This window comes from Anabas testudineus, chromosome 18, assembly GCF_900324465.2.
Source record: "Anabas testudineus chromosome 18, fAnaTes1.2, whole genome shotgun sequence".
Taxonomy (NCBI): domain Eukaryota; kingdom Metazoa; phylum Chordata; class Actinopteri; order Anabantiformes; family Anabantidae; genus Anabas; species Anabas testudineus.
Window position 1 is genome coordinate 30230693 of NC_046627.1, and position 16409 is coordinate 30247101.

The 16409-nt window shown below is 44.3% G+C and overlaps 1 protein-coding gene across 1 annotated transcript; it reads right to left on the reverse strand.

Annotated features, from left to right (window-relative positions):
• Positions 1-733: 733 nt before the first annotated feature.
• On the reverse strand, positions 734-16260 carry LOC113157736. The gene is made up of 12 exons (XM_026353364.1): positions 16170-16260; positions 15880-16060; positions 5548-5644; positions 4935-5378; positions 4611-4755; positions 4081-4379; positions 3780-3987; positions 3560-3676; positions 3326-3459; positions 2997-3200; positions 2670-2908; positions 734-2457 (listed from the first exon to the last, which is right to left on the reverse strand). Exons 3-12 carry the CDS (start codon positions 5571-5573, stop codon positions 2339-2341), a joined length of 1935 nt encoding a protein of 644 aa, XP_026209149.1. The 5' UTR covers positions 5574-5644; positions 15880-16060; positions 16170-16260; the 3' UTR covers positions 734-2338.
• Positions 16261-16409: the final 149 nt, after the last annotated feature.

The window sequence follows — 16409 nt, forward strand, 5'->3', positions numbered from 1 at the left end:
TCAACATTTGTCTTTCAAATCCATTTATGTTGCTTGTTTTCCCCACACAAATCTAATTTCTATTTCAAATACAATGATGTTTTAATGATTTTAATGACTTTTTTCTTTATCTCCACATGTAAGCAGATCACTGAGAGTGTAAAACAGCTTCTGAGCAACTTTCCTACAACAATAGGGCTACCACAGAATGTGTTAAGTGTTGCATTAATGCAAGTAATTGAATACCAATTTTCAGGGCCATCAGACCCAGGCCTACTTCACAGTAGTAATTGTCCACCTAATTTACCTAGAAACAAATGCAAATGTGTTTTCCTTTCCTGAAGCTGACCTGCTAGTTTAACTAAAAACAACCTTTATTTTAGACTTACTCCATTAACCAATATACACACACAGGAGATTTTACTATGGTCCTAACACTGCGGTCACCTGCTGTTGAGATCTTGGTTAATCTGTCACACTTTTTCAAAAGAACACGCAGCTTTGTCTTTCATTATTAAATGTTATTTGGCTTTTTTGCCACAAAATTCTATTTTCTATTACAAACAATGCATTTTTTAAGAGGTTTTACAGATGGTCGTGTACTCTCAGGCCTCTACAGTCAGCTAGCAAGATGGGACCAAGATGTGCTATACACCAATATAAAGCTGAAAATTAGACCTTTATGTGGGCATTCTCTGTGTGCTCTGTGATCAACCGCTGGTGACCACTTAGGTGGCTCTGTCCAGTAGTTTCTATCTATCACAAAGTTACCCTTTGTGATAGATAGAAACTACTCAGCTTCTCAACATTTGTCTTTCAAATCCATTTATGTTGCTTGTTTTCCCCACACAAATCTAATTTCTATTTCAAATACAATGATGTTTTAATGATTTTAATGACTTTTTTCTTTATCTCCACATGTAAGCAGATCACTGAGAGTGTAAAACAGCTTCTGAGCAACTTTCCTACAACAATAGGGCTACCACAGAATGTGTTAAGTGTTGCATTAATGCAAGTAATTGAATACCAATTTTCAGGGCCATCAGACCCAGGCCTACTTCACAGTAGTAATTGTCCACCTAATTTACCTAGAAACAAATGCAAATGTGTTTTCCTTTCCTGAAGCTGACCTGCTAGTTTAACTAAAAACAACCTTTATTTTAGACTTACTCCATTAACCAATATACACACACAGGAGATTTTACTATGGTCCTAACACTGCGGTCACCTGCTGTTGAGATCTTGGTTAATCTGTCACACTTTTTCAAAAGAACACGCAGCTTTGTCTTTCATTATTAAATGTTATTTGGCTTTTTTGCCACAAAATTCTATTTTCTATTACAAACAATGCATTTTTTAAGAGGTTTTACAGATGGTCGTGTACTCTCAGGCCTCTACAGTCAGCTAGCAAGATGGGACCAAGATGTGCTATACACCAATATAAAGCACCTTTATATACACCTTTATGTGGGCACCAATGCTGATTTTCAGAAAGATATTTACGGCCAGGTGAGTTTGTGTACATCTCATCTATTCAAAACTGCAGGTCTTGGGCCATCGGAATTCATTTTACCAAGGTTGATGCAAACAAAACATGTCTAACATCATTTAAAAGCGTCAAATGTTCTTTTTCCAGCCAACCCTTTCTCTGCGTGCTCTGTGATCAACCGCTGGCGACCGCTTAGGTGGCTCTGTCCCATATTAGGAAGGTTCACAAACCCAGAACGGTCCACATCTTCTGTTCTTTGACGGACATTTTTCCTAAACATCCCTGTACACCAGTGCTGTAATTTGAATCAAATGTTGAAAATTCAAAAACAAAACAAATATGTCCTTCAGCCATGTTTTTCACACAACAAAGCCAGCTACACCAATTTTACTTCTGCCATTGAGCTCTCAGGAATCTTTCACAAAGTTACCCTTTGTACCCGTTTATTTGGTAGTTTTCCCACACAAATCTGGTTTCTATTACAAAATCCTGCATTTGTAAGAGTTTTGTTACACAACTAATTGAGAAACAATAAAAAAGGTCCTTTTATCTCCACTTGTAAGCAGGTCACTGCGTGTGATGATCTTGCTGTCAGTACAACAAAAGTGGATCGAAATTCACTTCAGTTAAATACAATTATGCAATACAATTCAATCCGCCCAATGGTCCAGCCACTGAAAGCCCAGTCCTTCCCCACAAAAAGACTTCCCATTCACCCCATAGGCAAATTTCAGTTTCTTTGCTGCCACCAGGAGGAGAGTGTCCCTTTCGCCCTCAGTAAACCTTATCTTGCAGTGGACTGGCTTCACATTGGGATTGTTCCGGGAGTGGTTGACTTTTCTCCCAAATGTCTCCATGGATGGGTGACATTTACAAGAGTCTGCACTTGGCCACGACGTTCTCCGGATTGGGATGATTGGCTGTCCAGCCCTCGCAACTGATCATCCTCGCCACTTTCTCCACAGTCGGAGTATGTCTGTAGAATTTGGCTGTCAAAAGAGAGAAACAGAGAGAGATGTCAGTTTCAAAGTTGTTTCTGATGACACATTAATCCTTTTACCCGGTGTGCTTGTTAGGTTAACCAGTTGGGGTCTGCCCAGGGGATTTAGCCCGGTACGGGAGCGGCCGCCCATGGGACCTCATCCCGGCGCTGGCGCGCTCTCGCCGGCTGCATTTCCTCCGTGACGATATATATACTTACACAAGAGGTACTCTTCCCGTTTAGCAAACTGTACTCCCCTCCACTTATCATAGAACACACGATCCTGTGGAAACCCGGCCTCAGCTCGCTGCCTCGTGGTCGGCGGTGGTCCTGTCAGTGTTACTGGAAAGACCTCCAGAAACTGAGCAAAGTCTCTCCAGGTAGCGCTGTCCTCCTCACTGGCTTCCCTGGCTCTCTTCTGGCCCCTGCCAACCATCCCGTCTGCTGGCTCGTCGGAGCTTCAAGAAAGACACAAATGAAAATATTAATTCACAGAACATATAACAGATCACCAAATATTTTGGAAATGTGGTCTCACATACTGACCTGTACCCTGCAAGGCTCGACAGGACGTTGGCTGTGGCAACGATTGCCTCCGGCGTCTTCATGCTGTCGTGTACATTGGCCACTGGTGTGGAGTGTGACACGTAGTGCGCCACCCGACCCTTCTGCTCCTCACTAAAAGTGCGGGAAACCTCCGTTTCCACCACCCCCCTGATCTCCTGACTGGTCACGTTCGGCAGTTTGTAGCTACAATGAAAAAGAAATCAATAGTCAATCACCTGAGACAGTCTCTAGTGTATTATTATTCATTCATTCAGGCAGATAGCAAATTCATCTTATCGCCCTTTTCCCTGGATGAATATAATACTCACTGGATATGAAGACGACCAACGTCGTGGGTGGGACTGCGGATGGGTCGTCCATTTGCACCGAGGAAAAACCTCCCACCATCCACGCTCTCATGCACCAAGCCAGAGCGGATATATAGGTAGTACGCATCTATGAACTGTGGAGACAAGATATGAGAGTGACGTTACCACTTGGAGAGAAAGTGGAAGTACTATTGATGCTGGCCCTTTTTCATCCCATCCTGTTAGCAAACTTACAGCAGACTCCTCTGTTGTCAGTGCAAATGTAGCAATTTCCACGCTGGACGTTTTATGTTGGCCGACTGCCACACACACTCTTCCGTTTACGTGGGTTTTGTTGAGCCACTCTGAGACCTGAAAAACAACGGACACACCATTAGACAGTTGAAAGAGAGAGCAACGACCTCAGTCTAATGGTCTATGCTGAGAGGAAAAACGCAGTGCAATCAGAACTTACAGTCATTCCCTGCAAAGCCGCTGGCCTCTGGAAGTGTCCTAGAATGAGGATGGCTTCACAATAATAGCGGTACAGGGTCTTTTCATCTGAACCTACAAATCTGCCCTCCTGGAGATTTGCAAAAATGCGCAGCATGTCATTCTTGGCCACAGACAGCAGCTTCTGGCAGTCCCTGACACTCTTGGGGCTTCCCAGAAAACGTTGATACCTAGAATGACACAAAAGTCAGTGAATCACATGTTGTGTCCCACAGTGCCCAGCACAGTAGCATCATTAAAGGGTTCATTAGGCCAACATTTACCTTGTTTTACACGTGACTTTGTTGATGGCCTTGGAAACTGGCTTCCTCAGGGTGTGTAGCAGACTGATGTACGAGTCACACCTCGTGTAGAACTCCATGTCGTCAATGTTCCTGGTGGCCAGGAACTGGACAAAGTGGATCATGTTGTTGATGTAGTTTAAGATGGTGGGTGGAAGCAGCTTGGCCCCCTTGAGACTCTCAATGTAGTCCTTGGCCTCTGTACCTTTTCTGAGGAAGTCCATGTCGATTTCCTCACCTGTCGGTTGAATGTATCTCAGCATCCTGGATACATTGTCAACCTGTAGTGAAATAAGCATGAAATCATGGTCAGACTGGAAAGAAATTCAGTTCAGAAACAACTGCTACATTTCTGACAACTGCCTCTGCTCTGTGTCTCTGGGCAAGCTGAGCAATGTAGCCTACTTGTGCACAGGCTTCAGAGTCAACAAACACCTTTAGATATGCTAATAAGTCTGATCACAGCAACCCCCTCCGCTCCTTCACATCTGCATGTGAAAACACCAACTCACCTCCTGTTGGCAGTTTGGGACCTCCATGTGATTAACCAGGTATTTCTTGAATTCCACCAAGAGTGGATTGTCACTGTTGAACTTTTCATACAGTCCAGTTTGTTGCATGTTGCAACGTGCCCTACCCCGGCTGGCAGATGCAGCTCTGTGAAAACAAGACAGAGAAAATGTAACATTAGGACATTTTAGAACAAATTGACAGTTGAACTGAGAGCTACAAGTAAATGTAATCATTTCAATTTAGCAAGTAAAAACATAAGTAAACTGCAACTTATATCTCTTGTTTTTCCCCAAACAGTCGTTTGTGTAGCTATTCAAACTTACTCTTGGTATGTTGGAGCCTCAGAAGCATCATTCTCCTCATCATGGTCTGACCAGGGGCTGTCTTCCACGGCATCCATGGCGGTCCCACTCGCAACTGTGGGCTCTCCTTTGGCCACCGCTGCACCTGGGCCGGGCTGCTGTTCCAGCACAACTCCATCTGCTTCTTCCGGCTTGTAAGAAATGAAGAAATCTCTTTCTTCCAGGTGCCGTACCAGAGCCATCCTGGAAGCCCTGTCCATTACGATGGAGCAGATCTGTCTGTAATCCCAGTTGCGCCCTTGGCGGGTCCAGGACTTTGTCGACTTCTTGGCTCGCTTCAGCTCTGCCTCCCTCTCTTCTTTTGTGCTGTCCTTCATGCAAACCCTGGCTAGGTGTGCAGATAAAACCTCCTGTGGCTTCTGGCACAGGAGACAGTGACCAATACGACGGTCTTTCTCTTTCCCACTGTGAAAGAGGAGGGACACGTAAGTTTAGTGCACTTGTCTAATCTTACTTTCCATTACACACACATACACACAAACACACACATCCATCACCTCAGTTCCAAAGCCACAGTCAGACGTGCACAGAAAGGTCCCAAGTGAAACATAAAACACCATATAAGTGAACTTACTTCCTCTTTTCAGTCTGGTGGGCCATTGTTCTTTCTCCTTCTTGTAAAAAGAATGCAAAAAGTCGTTGTAAAATCCTTCACCAAAGGCAAAGAAGTCCTGTGTGATCAAATGTGAAAACACAAGTGAAGACACTGAGCTTTACCTGCACTATTTATGTGAATTCAGGTAGTCTAAGCCCCGCCCGCCGACTTACTCTGCTCCACCCCCACACCAGTCCTGCCTTGGGGGTGGAGTTGAACTGTATTTTTCACGTGAGTCAGGGTAATTTTATATAAAAGTATTATCTGTAAAACAGATTGCAAGAATGTTTAGTTTCTAACATGTATCTTGTAATACTAGATCGATTTATTGGCAACAAATCATTTAACAAGATTGGCCTAATAGAATACTGGGATACCTGCTGTTGAGATCTTTGTAATCTGTCACACTTGTGGTGAAACTACTCAGCTTCTCAACATTTGTCTTTCAAATCCATTTATGTTGCTTGTTTTCCCCACACAAATCTAATTTCTATTTCAAATACAATGATGTTTTAATGATTTTAATGACTTTTTCTTATCTCCACATGTAAGCAGATCACTGAGAGTGTAAAACAGCTTCTGAGCAACTTTCCTACAACAATAGGGCTACCACAGAATGTGTTAAGTGTTGCATTAATACAAGTAATTGAATACCAATTTTCAGGGCCATCAGACCCAGGCCTACTTCACAGTAGTAATTGTCCACCTAATTTACCTAGAAACAAATGCAAATGTGTTTTCCTTTCCTGAAGCTGACCTGCTAGTTTAACTAAAATCAACCTTTATTTTAGACTTACTCCATTAACCAATATACACACACAGGAGATTTTACTATGGTCCTAACACTGCGGTCACCTGCTGTTGAGATCTTGGTTAATCTGTCACACTTTTTCAAAAGAACACGCAGCTTTGTCTTTCATTATTAAATGTTATTTGGCTTTTTTGCCACAAAATTCTATTTTCTATTACAAACAATGCATTTTTTAAGAGGTTTTACAGATGGTCGTGTACTCTCAGGCCTCTACAGTCAGCTAGCAAGATGGGACCAAGATGTGCTATACACCAATATAAAGCACCTTTATATACACCTTTATGTGGGCACCAATGCTGATTTTCAGAAAGATATTTACAGCCAGGTGAGTTTGTGTACGTCTCATCTATTCAAAACTGCAGGTCTTGGGCCATCGGAATTCATTTTACCAAGGTTGATGCAAACAAAACATGTCTAACATCATTTAAAAGCGTCAAATGTTCTTTTTCCAGCCAACCCTTTCTCTGCGTGCTCTGTGATCAACCGCTGGCGACCGCTTAGGTGGCTCTGTCCCATATTAGGAAGGTTCACAAACCCAGAACGGTCCACATCTTCTGTTCTTTGACGGACATTTTTCCTAAACATCCCTGTACACCAGTGCTGTAATTTGAATCAAATGTTGAAAATTCAAAAACAAAACAAATATGTCCTTTAGCCATGTTTTTCACACAACAAAGCCAGCTACACCAATTTTACTTCTGCCATTGAGCTCTCAGGAATCTTTCACAAAGTTACCCTTTGTACCCGTTTATTTGGTAGTTTTCCCACACAAATCTGGTTTCTATTACAAAATCCTGCATTTGTAAGAGTTTCGTTACAGAACTAATTGAGAAACAATAAAAAAAAGTCCTTTTATCTCCACTTGTAAGCAGGTCACTGCGTGTGATGATCTTGCTGTCAGTACAACAAAAGTGGATCGAAATTCACTTCAGTTAAATACAATTATGCAATACAATTCAATCCGCCCAATGGTCCAGCCACTGAAAGCCCAGTCCTTCCCCACAAAAAGACTTCCCATTCACCCCATAGGCAAATTTCAGTTTCTGGTCCACGGCAGCCTCCTTTGCTGCCACCAGGAGGAGAGTGTCCCTTTCGCCCTCAGTAAACCTTATCTTGCAGTGGACTGGCTTCACATTGGGATTGTTCCGGGAGTGGTTGACTTTTCTCCCAAATGTCTCCATGGATGGGTGACATTTACAAGAGTCTGCACTTGGCCACGACATTTTTTCTTTATCTCCACATGTAAGCAGATCACTGAGAGTGTAAAACAGCTTCTGAGCAACTTTCCTACAACAATAGGGCTACCACAGAATGTGTTAAGTGTTGCATTAATGCAAGTAATTGAATACCAATTTTCAGGGCCATCAGACCCAGGCCTACTTCACAGTAGTAATTGTCCACCTAATTTACCTAGAAACAAATGCAAATGTGTTTTCCTTTCCTGAAGCTGACCTGCTAGTTTAACTAAAAACAACCTTTATTTTAGACTTACTTCATTAACCACTATACACACATGAGATTTTACTATGGTCCTAACACTGCAGTCACCTGCTGTTAAGATCTTAGTTAATCTGTCACACTTGTTGTGAAACTACTCAGCTTCTCAACATTTGTCTTTCAAATCCATTTATGTGGCTTGTTTTCCCCACACAAATCTAATTTCTATTTCAAATACAATGATATTTTAATGATTTTATTTCCCCCACATGTTTCATTCAACTCAACTCAACTCAACTCAACTTTATTTATAAAGCCCTTTAAAAAAAGCTTTGGCTTACCAAAGTGCTGTACACAGTTAGTCAAAAGAAAAACAAGCATTAAGACAATACTTAAAACAATGAATAATAAATAAGATGGCAATAAAAACAAAAGAATAAAACAAAGGAGACAAACACAGAGTCTTCATGCTGAATTGAAAGCCAGAGAGTAAAAATAATTCTTCAAGTAAGTTTTAAAAATGGACAATGAAGGTGCCTGTCTAATGTGCAGTGGTAGGGCATTCCATAATTTGGGTGCTGCAACGGCAAAAGCTCTGTCCCCTCTAGGCTTCCGCCTTGACTTTGGTACTGTCAGGAGGAGCTGGTCAGCTGACCTGAGAGACCGGGAAGGAGCATATGGGATAAGTAGCTCAGCAAGATAAGTGGGGGCAAGACCGTGTAGAGATTTATAAACAAATAAAAGCATTTTAAAATGAACTCGAAAATGCACAGGCAACCAGTGGAGAGATGCCAGGATGGGAGTTATGTGCTCCCTTTTTCGTGCCCCAACCATGAGACGAGCAGCTGCATTTTGGACCAGTTGGAGACGTGCAAGGGAGGATTGATTTACACCAAAATACAGTGCATTACAGTAATCCAGCCGAGATGTAATAAAGGCATGGATTACTGTTTCAAAGTGCTGCCGTGTTACGAAAGGCTTTACTTTAGCCAGCTGCCTAAGGTGGAAAAAGCCAGACCTTACAACTGCACTAATTTGACGATCCAATTTAAAATCACAGTCCATCTTAAAACCTAAGTTTGACACAGTCTGCTTCTCAAACTGTGCCAAAGGGCCAAGGTCAACCAAGGAGGGTTTACCGAGGCCATTTGGACCGATCAACATCACCTCAGTTTTTGTATCGTTGAACTTTAAAAAACTTAGGGCCATCCACTCCTTAATGTCATTAATGCAAGACAGAAGTGATTTTAGGCAGAAGTCATCACTTTTCTTTAGTGGCATGTAGATTTGACTGTCATGAGCATAACAATGAAAAGAAATACCATGCTTCCTTAGGATGGAACCCAGAGGAAGTAGGTAAAGGGAAAAAAGGAGAGGCCCTAAAATTGACCCTTGAGGAACTCCATATAACAGGGGAGCTGAAGACGATTCAGAACCAACAAGGTTCACACTTATGGTTCTGTCTGCCAAATAGGACCTAAACCATTCTAAAGCGGTACCATGAATGCCCACCAGATGCTGCAGCCGAGATAATAAAATGTTATGGTCCAAAGTATCAAAAGCAGCAGTTAGATCCAGCAAAACAAGGATCACAAAATCACCAGCATCAGTTGCCAGGAGAATGTCATTAAAAACCCTTAGCAATGCTGACTCTGTGCTATGCGAAGTTTTAAAACCAGATTGAAAAACCTCTAAAAGATTTTGCTCAATTAAAAAAGATTTCAACTGCGCATAAACAATTTTCTCTAGAATTTTAGAGATAAAAGGCAGCTTTAGAGATGTGCCTAAAATTTGCCAACTCAGTGTGGTCAAGACCTGGTTTCTTAAGCAGGGGTTGTATCACGGCATGTTTGAAATTTGCCGGGACAACACCTGAAATCAGGCTGCCATTTATAATGGACAAAACCAACTGCCCTATACTGGGGAAAACCTCTTTAAGAAAATGAGGAGGGAGAGCATCTGGAGGGGAGCCCGATGGCTTGATGTGGCTCATCGCTTCCTCCAAAAGTGAGAGTGTTACCGGCTCAAGCGTATCGAACACAGCCAAACAAGGAGCGCAATCAGATGGATCAACAGCAGGAGCTGAAATGGAGGCCCCTGTGGCAACAACCTTCTCAGTAAAAAAGTGCAGGAAATTATTGAACATTTCAGCAGAGGATTCCAGGCAGCACACTCTTGTTGTGGGGTTTAAAACAAAGTCAATTGTTTTAAATAACACACGTGGATTTTGGCTATTTGATGCAATAATGTTTGAAAGGTATTCTTTTTTAGCATCTTTGACAGTATTTTGATACTGACGCCAACAACCCTTTAGAATTTGAAAGGAGACCTCATTCATTCAGGTAGATACCAAATTCTGCTACCAGAAGATACCTGTATCCTTTCACTCTCCCCAGCATGTCAGTGTAGTCAAGTTCCTGACCTGGCGTCTTTGTTAAAGGAAATTTTTCTTCATGTGGCTTCACTGTGGTACTAATATTATATTCTGTACATGTTTTACATTCTCTGATGTAATTTTAAATCATCGCTGGTAAAAACGGATGCCACCAATGTGTGAGATGTCTCTGCATCTGCAATTTGCCACAATGCGTTTAACCCATGAGCTTCCTGTAACACAGAAGCTATCAGACCTGGGGGTAACACAGGTCTATCCTCTGGTGACCTCCACAATCCTTCTGATTCCATCACTCCTCTTTCCTTCCATACCGTCAGTTCCTGAGGAGAGGCTTTCTGCTGCTCTTTTATCAATATTTACATCACATGCTGGGAGTAAGTCATACACTGTTTTTCCTGCCTGTATCATCATGTACTGGACTATGTATTCTGTTGCTTTCTTTGCTTCCAAATCTGCCTGCTGATTTCCTTTGGCTACTGTTGTCTCTGTTTTATCATGACCTCTGCACTTTGTTACTGCTACTACTGTAGGCTTCATTAGGGCTTCAACAAGTCGCTTGATGTCTTTCTCATGTTTGATAGGTGTCTTTGCTGCAGTCAAAAATCCTGCTCTGATCCATTGAATGAGTTCTACTTGTATTGCTCCTACGACATACGCAGAGTCTGTGTAGATGTTTACCCTGACCATTCTAAGGCAGCTATCATCCCCTGTAGTTCAGCTAGCTGTGCTGACTCTTTCCCTGTGACCGTCCCTGTTACTATTTCTTCAAATCCTCCATTAGTCTGTGGAGGACGAACCGACTGGAGAGTGCTGGCTTCTGACAAACCTTCTGACCAAGTCGATACAGGGGGGCAGTAGCATGGCGTTTATTAGCCCACTTCTCGTAACTACGGACAGAGCGAAGGAGGACAAATCGGGCACGCCGCCAGGCTCGTTGACATCTCCTGACTAGAGCAGAAGCTGAAGGTACCAGGGTCTCTGGGTCCAGGCTCGGGAACACGGGGGGGTAGATACCCATAGACGACTTTGAATGGAGGCAGTCCGGTAGCAGAGGAGGGAAGGGAATTGTCGGCGTATTCCGCCCAGACCAGATTCTCAGCCCACAGGGAAGGATCCCGACCACAGAGCAGTCTCAGTGCCGTCTCCAGCTGTTGGGTCAGCCTCTCTGTCTGGCCGTTCGTCTGAGGATGGAAGCCAGTGGAGAGGCTTGCAGAGATGCCCAGGAGGCGACAAAACTCGAGACCACATCGCAGGGGAGGCCGTGTAGGCGGAACACATGTTGGAGGAGTGCTTGAGCTGTTTCCTTGGCAGAGGGGAGCTTGGGAAGTGGGACGAAGTGAACCATCTTGGAGAAACGGTCCATGATAGTGGGAATGGTTGTCATGCCCTTGGAGGGTGGCAGGCCGGTAACAAAGTCCACAGAGATGTGTGTCCATGGGCAGAGAGGAACAGGAAGGGGGCGAAGCAAACCAGCAGGACGTCTGTTGGAGGGTTTGTTCTGGTCGCAGTCAGGACAGGCAGCCAGGTACTCTCTGACATCTGCCCGCAGGGTAGGCCACCAAAACCTGCGTTGCAAGACAAAGCAGGTCTTAGCAGCCCCAGGGTGACAAAAGAGGCGAGAAGCATGACCCCAGTGCAAGTTCTTAGCCCTGAGTGCTTCTGGGATGGACAGCTTCCCCTCAGGACAGGAGGAGGGACCTGGTGCAGACCTCAGAACATCCAATATCTCTTGTTCGATGTCTAGCCTGGCTGCCCAGAGACGAGCTGAATGAGGGAGGACAAAGGCAGGTTCTTCTGTCTCGGTGCTGGGACTGTGCAGCCTGGAGAGCGCATCAGCTTTGCCGTTTTTGGTACCTGGAAGATAGGACAAGGAGAACTGAAAACGGTCAAAGAAGAGAGCCCATCTAGCTTGTCTGGGGTTAAGCCTCTTAGCAGTACGAAGGTATTCCAAGTTCTTATGATCAGTCAGAACCTGGAAAGGCTGACTGGCCCCCTCTAGCCAATGCCTCCATTCCTCCAAAGCAAGTTTCACTGCAGGAAGCTCTTGATCTCCAATGCTGTAATTACGTTCTGCTGGTGTTAACCGTCTGGAGAAAAAGGCGCAGGGGTGTAACCTCTGGTCTGAGACACAACGTTGTGAGAGGACCGCTCCTACCCCAGTGTCAGAGGCATCTACCTCCAGAATAAACTGGAGCTTGGGCTCAGGGAGAGTGAGGATGGGAGCGGAACAGAAGCTATCTTTGAGCGACTGAAATGCTTGCTGGGCTTCTGGAAGCGATTTTTGGCGGAGGTGATGCGGTGGAGTGGTGCTGCTATGGTACTGAAGTTGCGAATAAATTTTCTATAGAAGTTTGCGAATCCAAGGAACCGTTGGACCCATTTACGGTTCTCAGGGGTAGGCCATGAGGCTACTGTTTGGACTTTAGTGGGATCCATCTGGACCTGTCCAGCAGAGACGATCAACCTGAGGAAGGATACCGTAGGGACATGAAATAAGCATTTCTCTGCCTTGACAAAAAGGTTGTTCTGCAAGAGGCGAAGGAGAACTGCCCTGACATGGGACGAATGCTCGGTCTCAGAAGGGGAGAAAATCAGAATGTCCTCAAGATAAACAAAGACAAATTTATTCAGCATGTCTCCCAGCACATCATTGACCAAGTTCTGAAACACAGCAGGAGCATTGAAAAGCCGAAACGGCATTACCAGGTATTCATAGTGACCAGAAGGTGTGTTGAATGCTGTCTTCCATTCATCCCCCTCTCGGATTCGCACCAAATGATAAGTGTTGGGCAGGTCCAGTTTGGTAAAGATCTTGGCATCCTGTATGGGTTCAAAGGCAGAGGACAAGAGAGGGAGAGGATAACGGTTCTTAACAGTTATCTCATTAAGACCATGAAAGTCTATGCAGGGCCGAAGGCCTCCGTCCTTCTTACCAACAAAAAAGAATCCTGCTCCGGCTGGAGAGGAAGAAGGACGAATAAGGCCGGCTGCAAGAGATTCAGATATGTAGGAGGCCATGGCTTGCTGTTCCGGAGTGGTACCAGGGAGTAGGTCTATGGTGCAGTCGTATGGCCGATGAGGAGGTAAAGAGGTGGCCCTAGACTTACTAAATAAATCCAAATACTGAACTAGGACCCTGGACAGATCAGGAAATGACTCAGGTGGTTGGCAAGGTAGGTGTAGCTCTGGAACCGCTGACCTGAGACACTTGGAAGAGCACCGGGAGGACCAACCCACAATCTGACCCGAGGACCAATCTACCTGGGGGTTATGAGTAGTGAGCTTAGGGATACCAAGAACAACAGGGTGATGGGGAGACCGGATCACAAAGAAGTCTATCGTCTCCACATGGTTGTCTATGGTGAGAGTAAGGGGTGCAGTTTGCAAGGTGACATGATGTAACAGCCTGTCATTAAGGGACTGAACCTGAAGAGGCTGAGGTAATGTGGCAGTAGGTATATGCAGGTCTTGAATTACCTTCCAGTCGAGGAAGTTAGCATCTGAACCAGAATCTATGAACACGGGGACCTGAAGTGAGGTGAGCTTATAAGACAGTGAGGCTTGAACCAAACGAGAGCAGGGGTCCAAAACCAGAAAAGGCAAAGAGAATCAATTCACGGTCTTTCTAAGGAGCAGGCAAAAACTCAGGGTAGAGAATACGGTCCGGTCTGTAACACATAAGCAAACAAGATAACTAGAAAGGCTGGAAAGTCAAACACAGGGTCAGGACAATCTGGCAGCTCTCTCAGGGGAAGATTCAGAATATAAAGGGAGCTGGCACCAGGTGAAATCGCATTAGCATGTATTGCTAATGTCACATGAGGCACAGCCTCCTCAGTCATTTCATACCACTCCATTTGTTCTGATGTTAATTCAACTGCAGCTGCCACACCCTCATTTCCAACTAGAATACAGCTAGATGATATGTCCCACTGTGTCCCCTATAATTCTTCATAAAAAGCGTGTTCATAAATTTCATTCCCATCTCTATCATAATACAGAGTGAAGGGGGTCTGTGGGAGGAGAGTAAGGATGTAGCATTTGAACCCACGGTCGCCACTGGAAATACAGGGTCTGTATGCCGTTGTTTACTTTCAGGTTCCAAGAGACCCCAGTATATGTCTGCCCATAATCCTTCAGCTGTGGGTGAAACATCAGCTGACAACAACATCTGAGAGCTGGATTGAACCATTGACACAGAGCAGTTCACAGAGTACCCACTGGGAAAAGTCACAATCAATCCCTCCGGTCCACACAGAACCGAAGCCCCACATTTCTCACAACAAGTCTCTTCCCATCAAATTAACTGGACACTTAGGTGACGATATGTATTGATGTAGGAATGTCTGTCCTGCTACTGAGGTGGTTAGAGGTGTTGTCAAAGGCAGATTTTCTTGTTTACCCCAAGGACCCTACTAGCTGAACACTGGAGGATGAGATATTGGACCGAGACACTGTGCAGGTGATGGTGGAAAATCTCGTACCTGTGTCAACTAGAAAAGGCAGTTCTTTGTCCATTATTCTCACTTGCAGGTAGGGGTCTGCCAGCCCCACCTGTCCTTGAGTTCTCACGCCTCGTCAATAATCATATCCCTGACCATCTTCTATGGTCTGGGGATACTGTCCATGCGATGCCACTGCTGCATGGGGTACTTGACAAGGTGGAGCCATCTGATAACTTTGAGGCTGACCTTGTTGACCATATCCACCTCTGGCTGGAGCTGGACCTCCCCTGGGTCCCCACAGTTCAGGACAATCCTTTCTCCAATGTCCAGACTGGCCACATCTGAAGCATGTGATTGGCCGAACCCCGGATCCTCCGCGACCCCTGCCTCTACCTCTGTAACGAGGTTGTGGTATCCATTCAGGTACTGGATATAAATCTGGGGTGTTAGGTTGTGTTTGCGGCTGTTGAACTTGTGATTTGTCTTTTTAGCATCATTAACTTTTCTTCTAGTGTGTGTTGACAAAATTTCTCCATCCGGGAACCTTCTCCTTCTGTAGGAGGGGACATTTTATCCAGGATGCAATTCATGTCTGTGAATGAAAAAGGTTGATACACTTCCCTAATCTGAGTCCCCTTGTATATTAGTGACATCTGTGTGTATCTGCTAGGTGTCTGCAGCTGTTCTCTGTGTTGTTGTATCTGTGTTCTTGATCAGTTTCTGGTCTGGCGCCATCTTGTGTGTGTCTGGTTAACGCCCCTACAAATGTAACTGGATATGTTTCATCTTCTCCCTCATCATAACTCCTGCCCATTCCTGCATATGCATCTTCCTCTGGAGGCGTCAAACCCTCTGAGGCCAACCTGGTGCTTTTACAGAGCCTCAAACCCGAAGGACTTTAAACCTATCCTCTTTGACTGTGCAGGTCTATTTTATGTGTACTTTATCTCATATGTCTTTCAACCCGCCATGCGACTTTAACTTTACTCAGGGCTTCCAAACTGCTCCGGAGTCGGTGCTTTCTGAGGACTAGCCTCCAGGACTTCAAACCTGCTACAGAGTTGTTGCTTTCTGAGGAGTTTCACCTCCAGGACTTTAAACCTGTGCACTTTTATTTCAATGCTTTATTCGTTTACTATAATTAGGACGCTTGAAGTATAATGACAACACACAATTTTGGTATAGCCAATAGCAAAACTTCGATAAAACAGGTGTCTGCTTACCTTTTTGATGCCGCGCTGCTTGTTCGTGTCACCACACCAGTCATCCGCTGTCTCTTTCTTTCTCTGCTTGATCTGTCACCTCCTCCGTCTTCACTTCATCACGTCGGGGTCACCAAATTGTTGGACTGTGGCTCAATCTACTAGCAAAACTCTCTTCTATGTGACAGCCAAGTCCTGCGTGCTTGTTTATGAAGGAATAGGAGGAGAAGTTTCAGTCTCAAGTTATCTGTTTATTTAACAATCAATTAATAAAGTAAATGAATATTAGAAGCAAATTGAATAAAGCATACAAAGCTCTGGGTCTAGATCTTCCTATCCCTGACAAACAACAAGGTGTGTCAGTTCACGAAGTCTGACTAACTATCTGTCCCTGACCCAGTCCTTTTGTACAAAACAATCATTTGCATAGACATTTGCACAATCTTCATCCTGGTTGGTCTGCAGATCTGACTCCCTCGTAAATGTATTTCACCACCTCTGCTTAATAATAGTGTTATTTGTAAAGTTGATCTCAAACTGCTTTTCTGTGA

Coding starts and splice junctions, on each gene's coding strand:
- LOC113157736 (XM_026353364.1), bottom strand. CDS start 5,573: ATGGCCCACCAGACTGAAAAGAGGAA. Junction 4,380..4,610: donor TCCCAAACTGCCAACAGGAG/GTGAGTTGGTGT, acceptor ATTTCACTACAG/GTTGACAATGTATCCAGGAT. Junction 2,458..2,669: donor ACGGGAAGAGTACCTCTTGT/GTAAGTATATAT, acceptor CTCTTTTGACAG/CCAAATTCTACAGACATACT.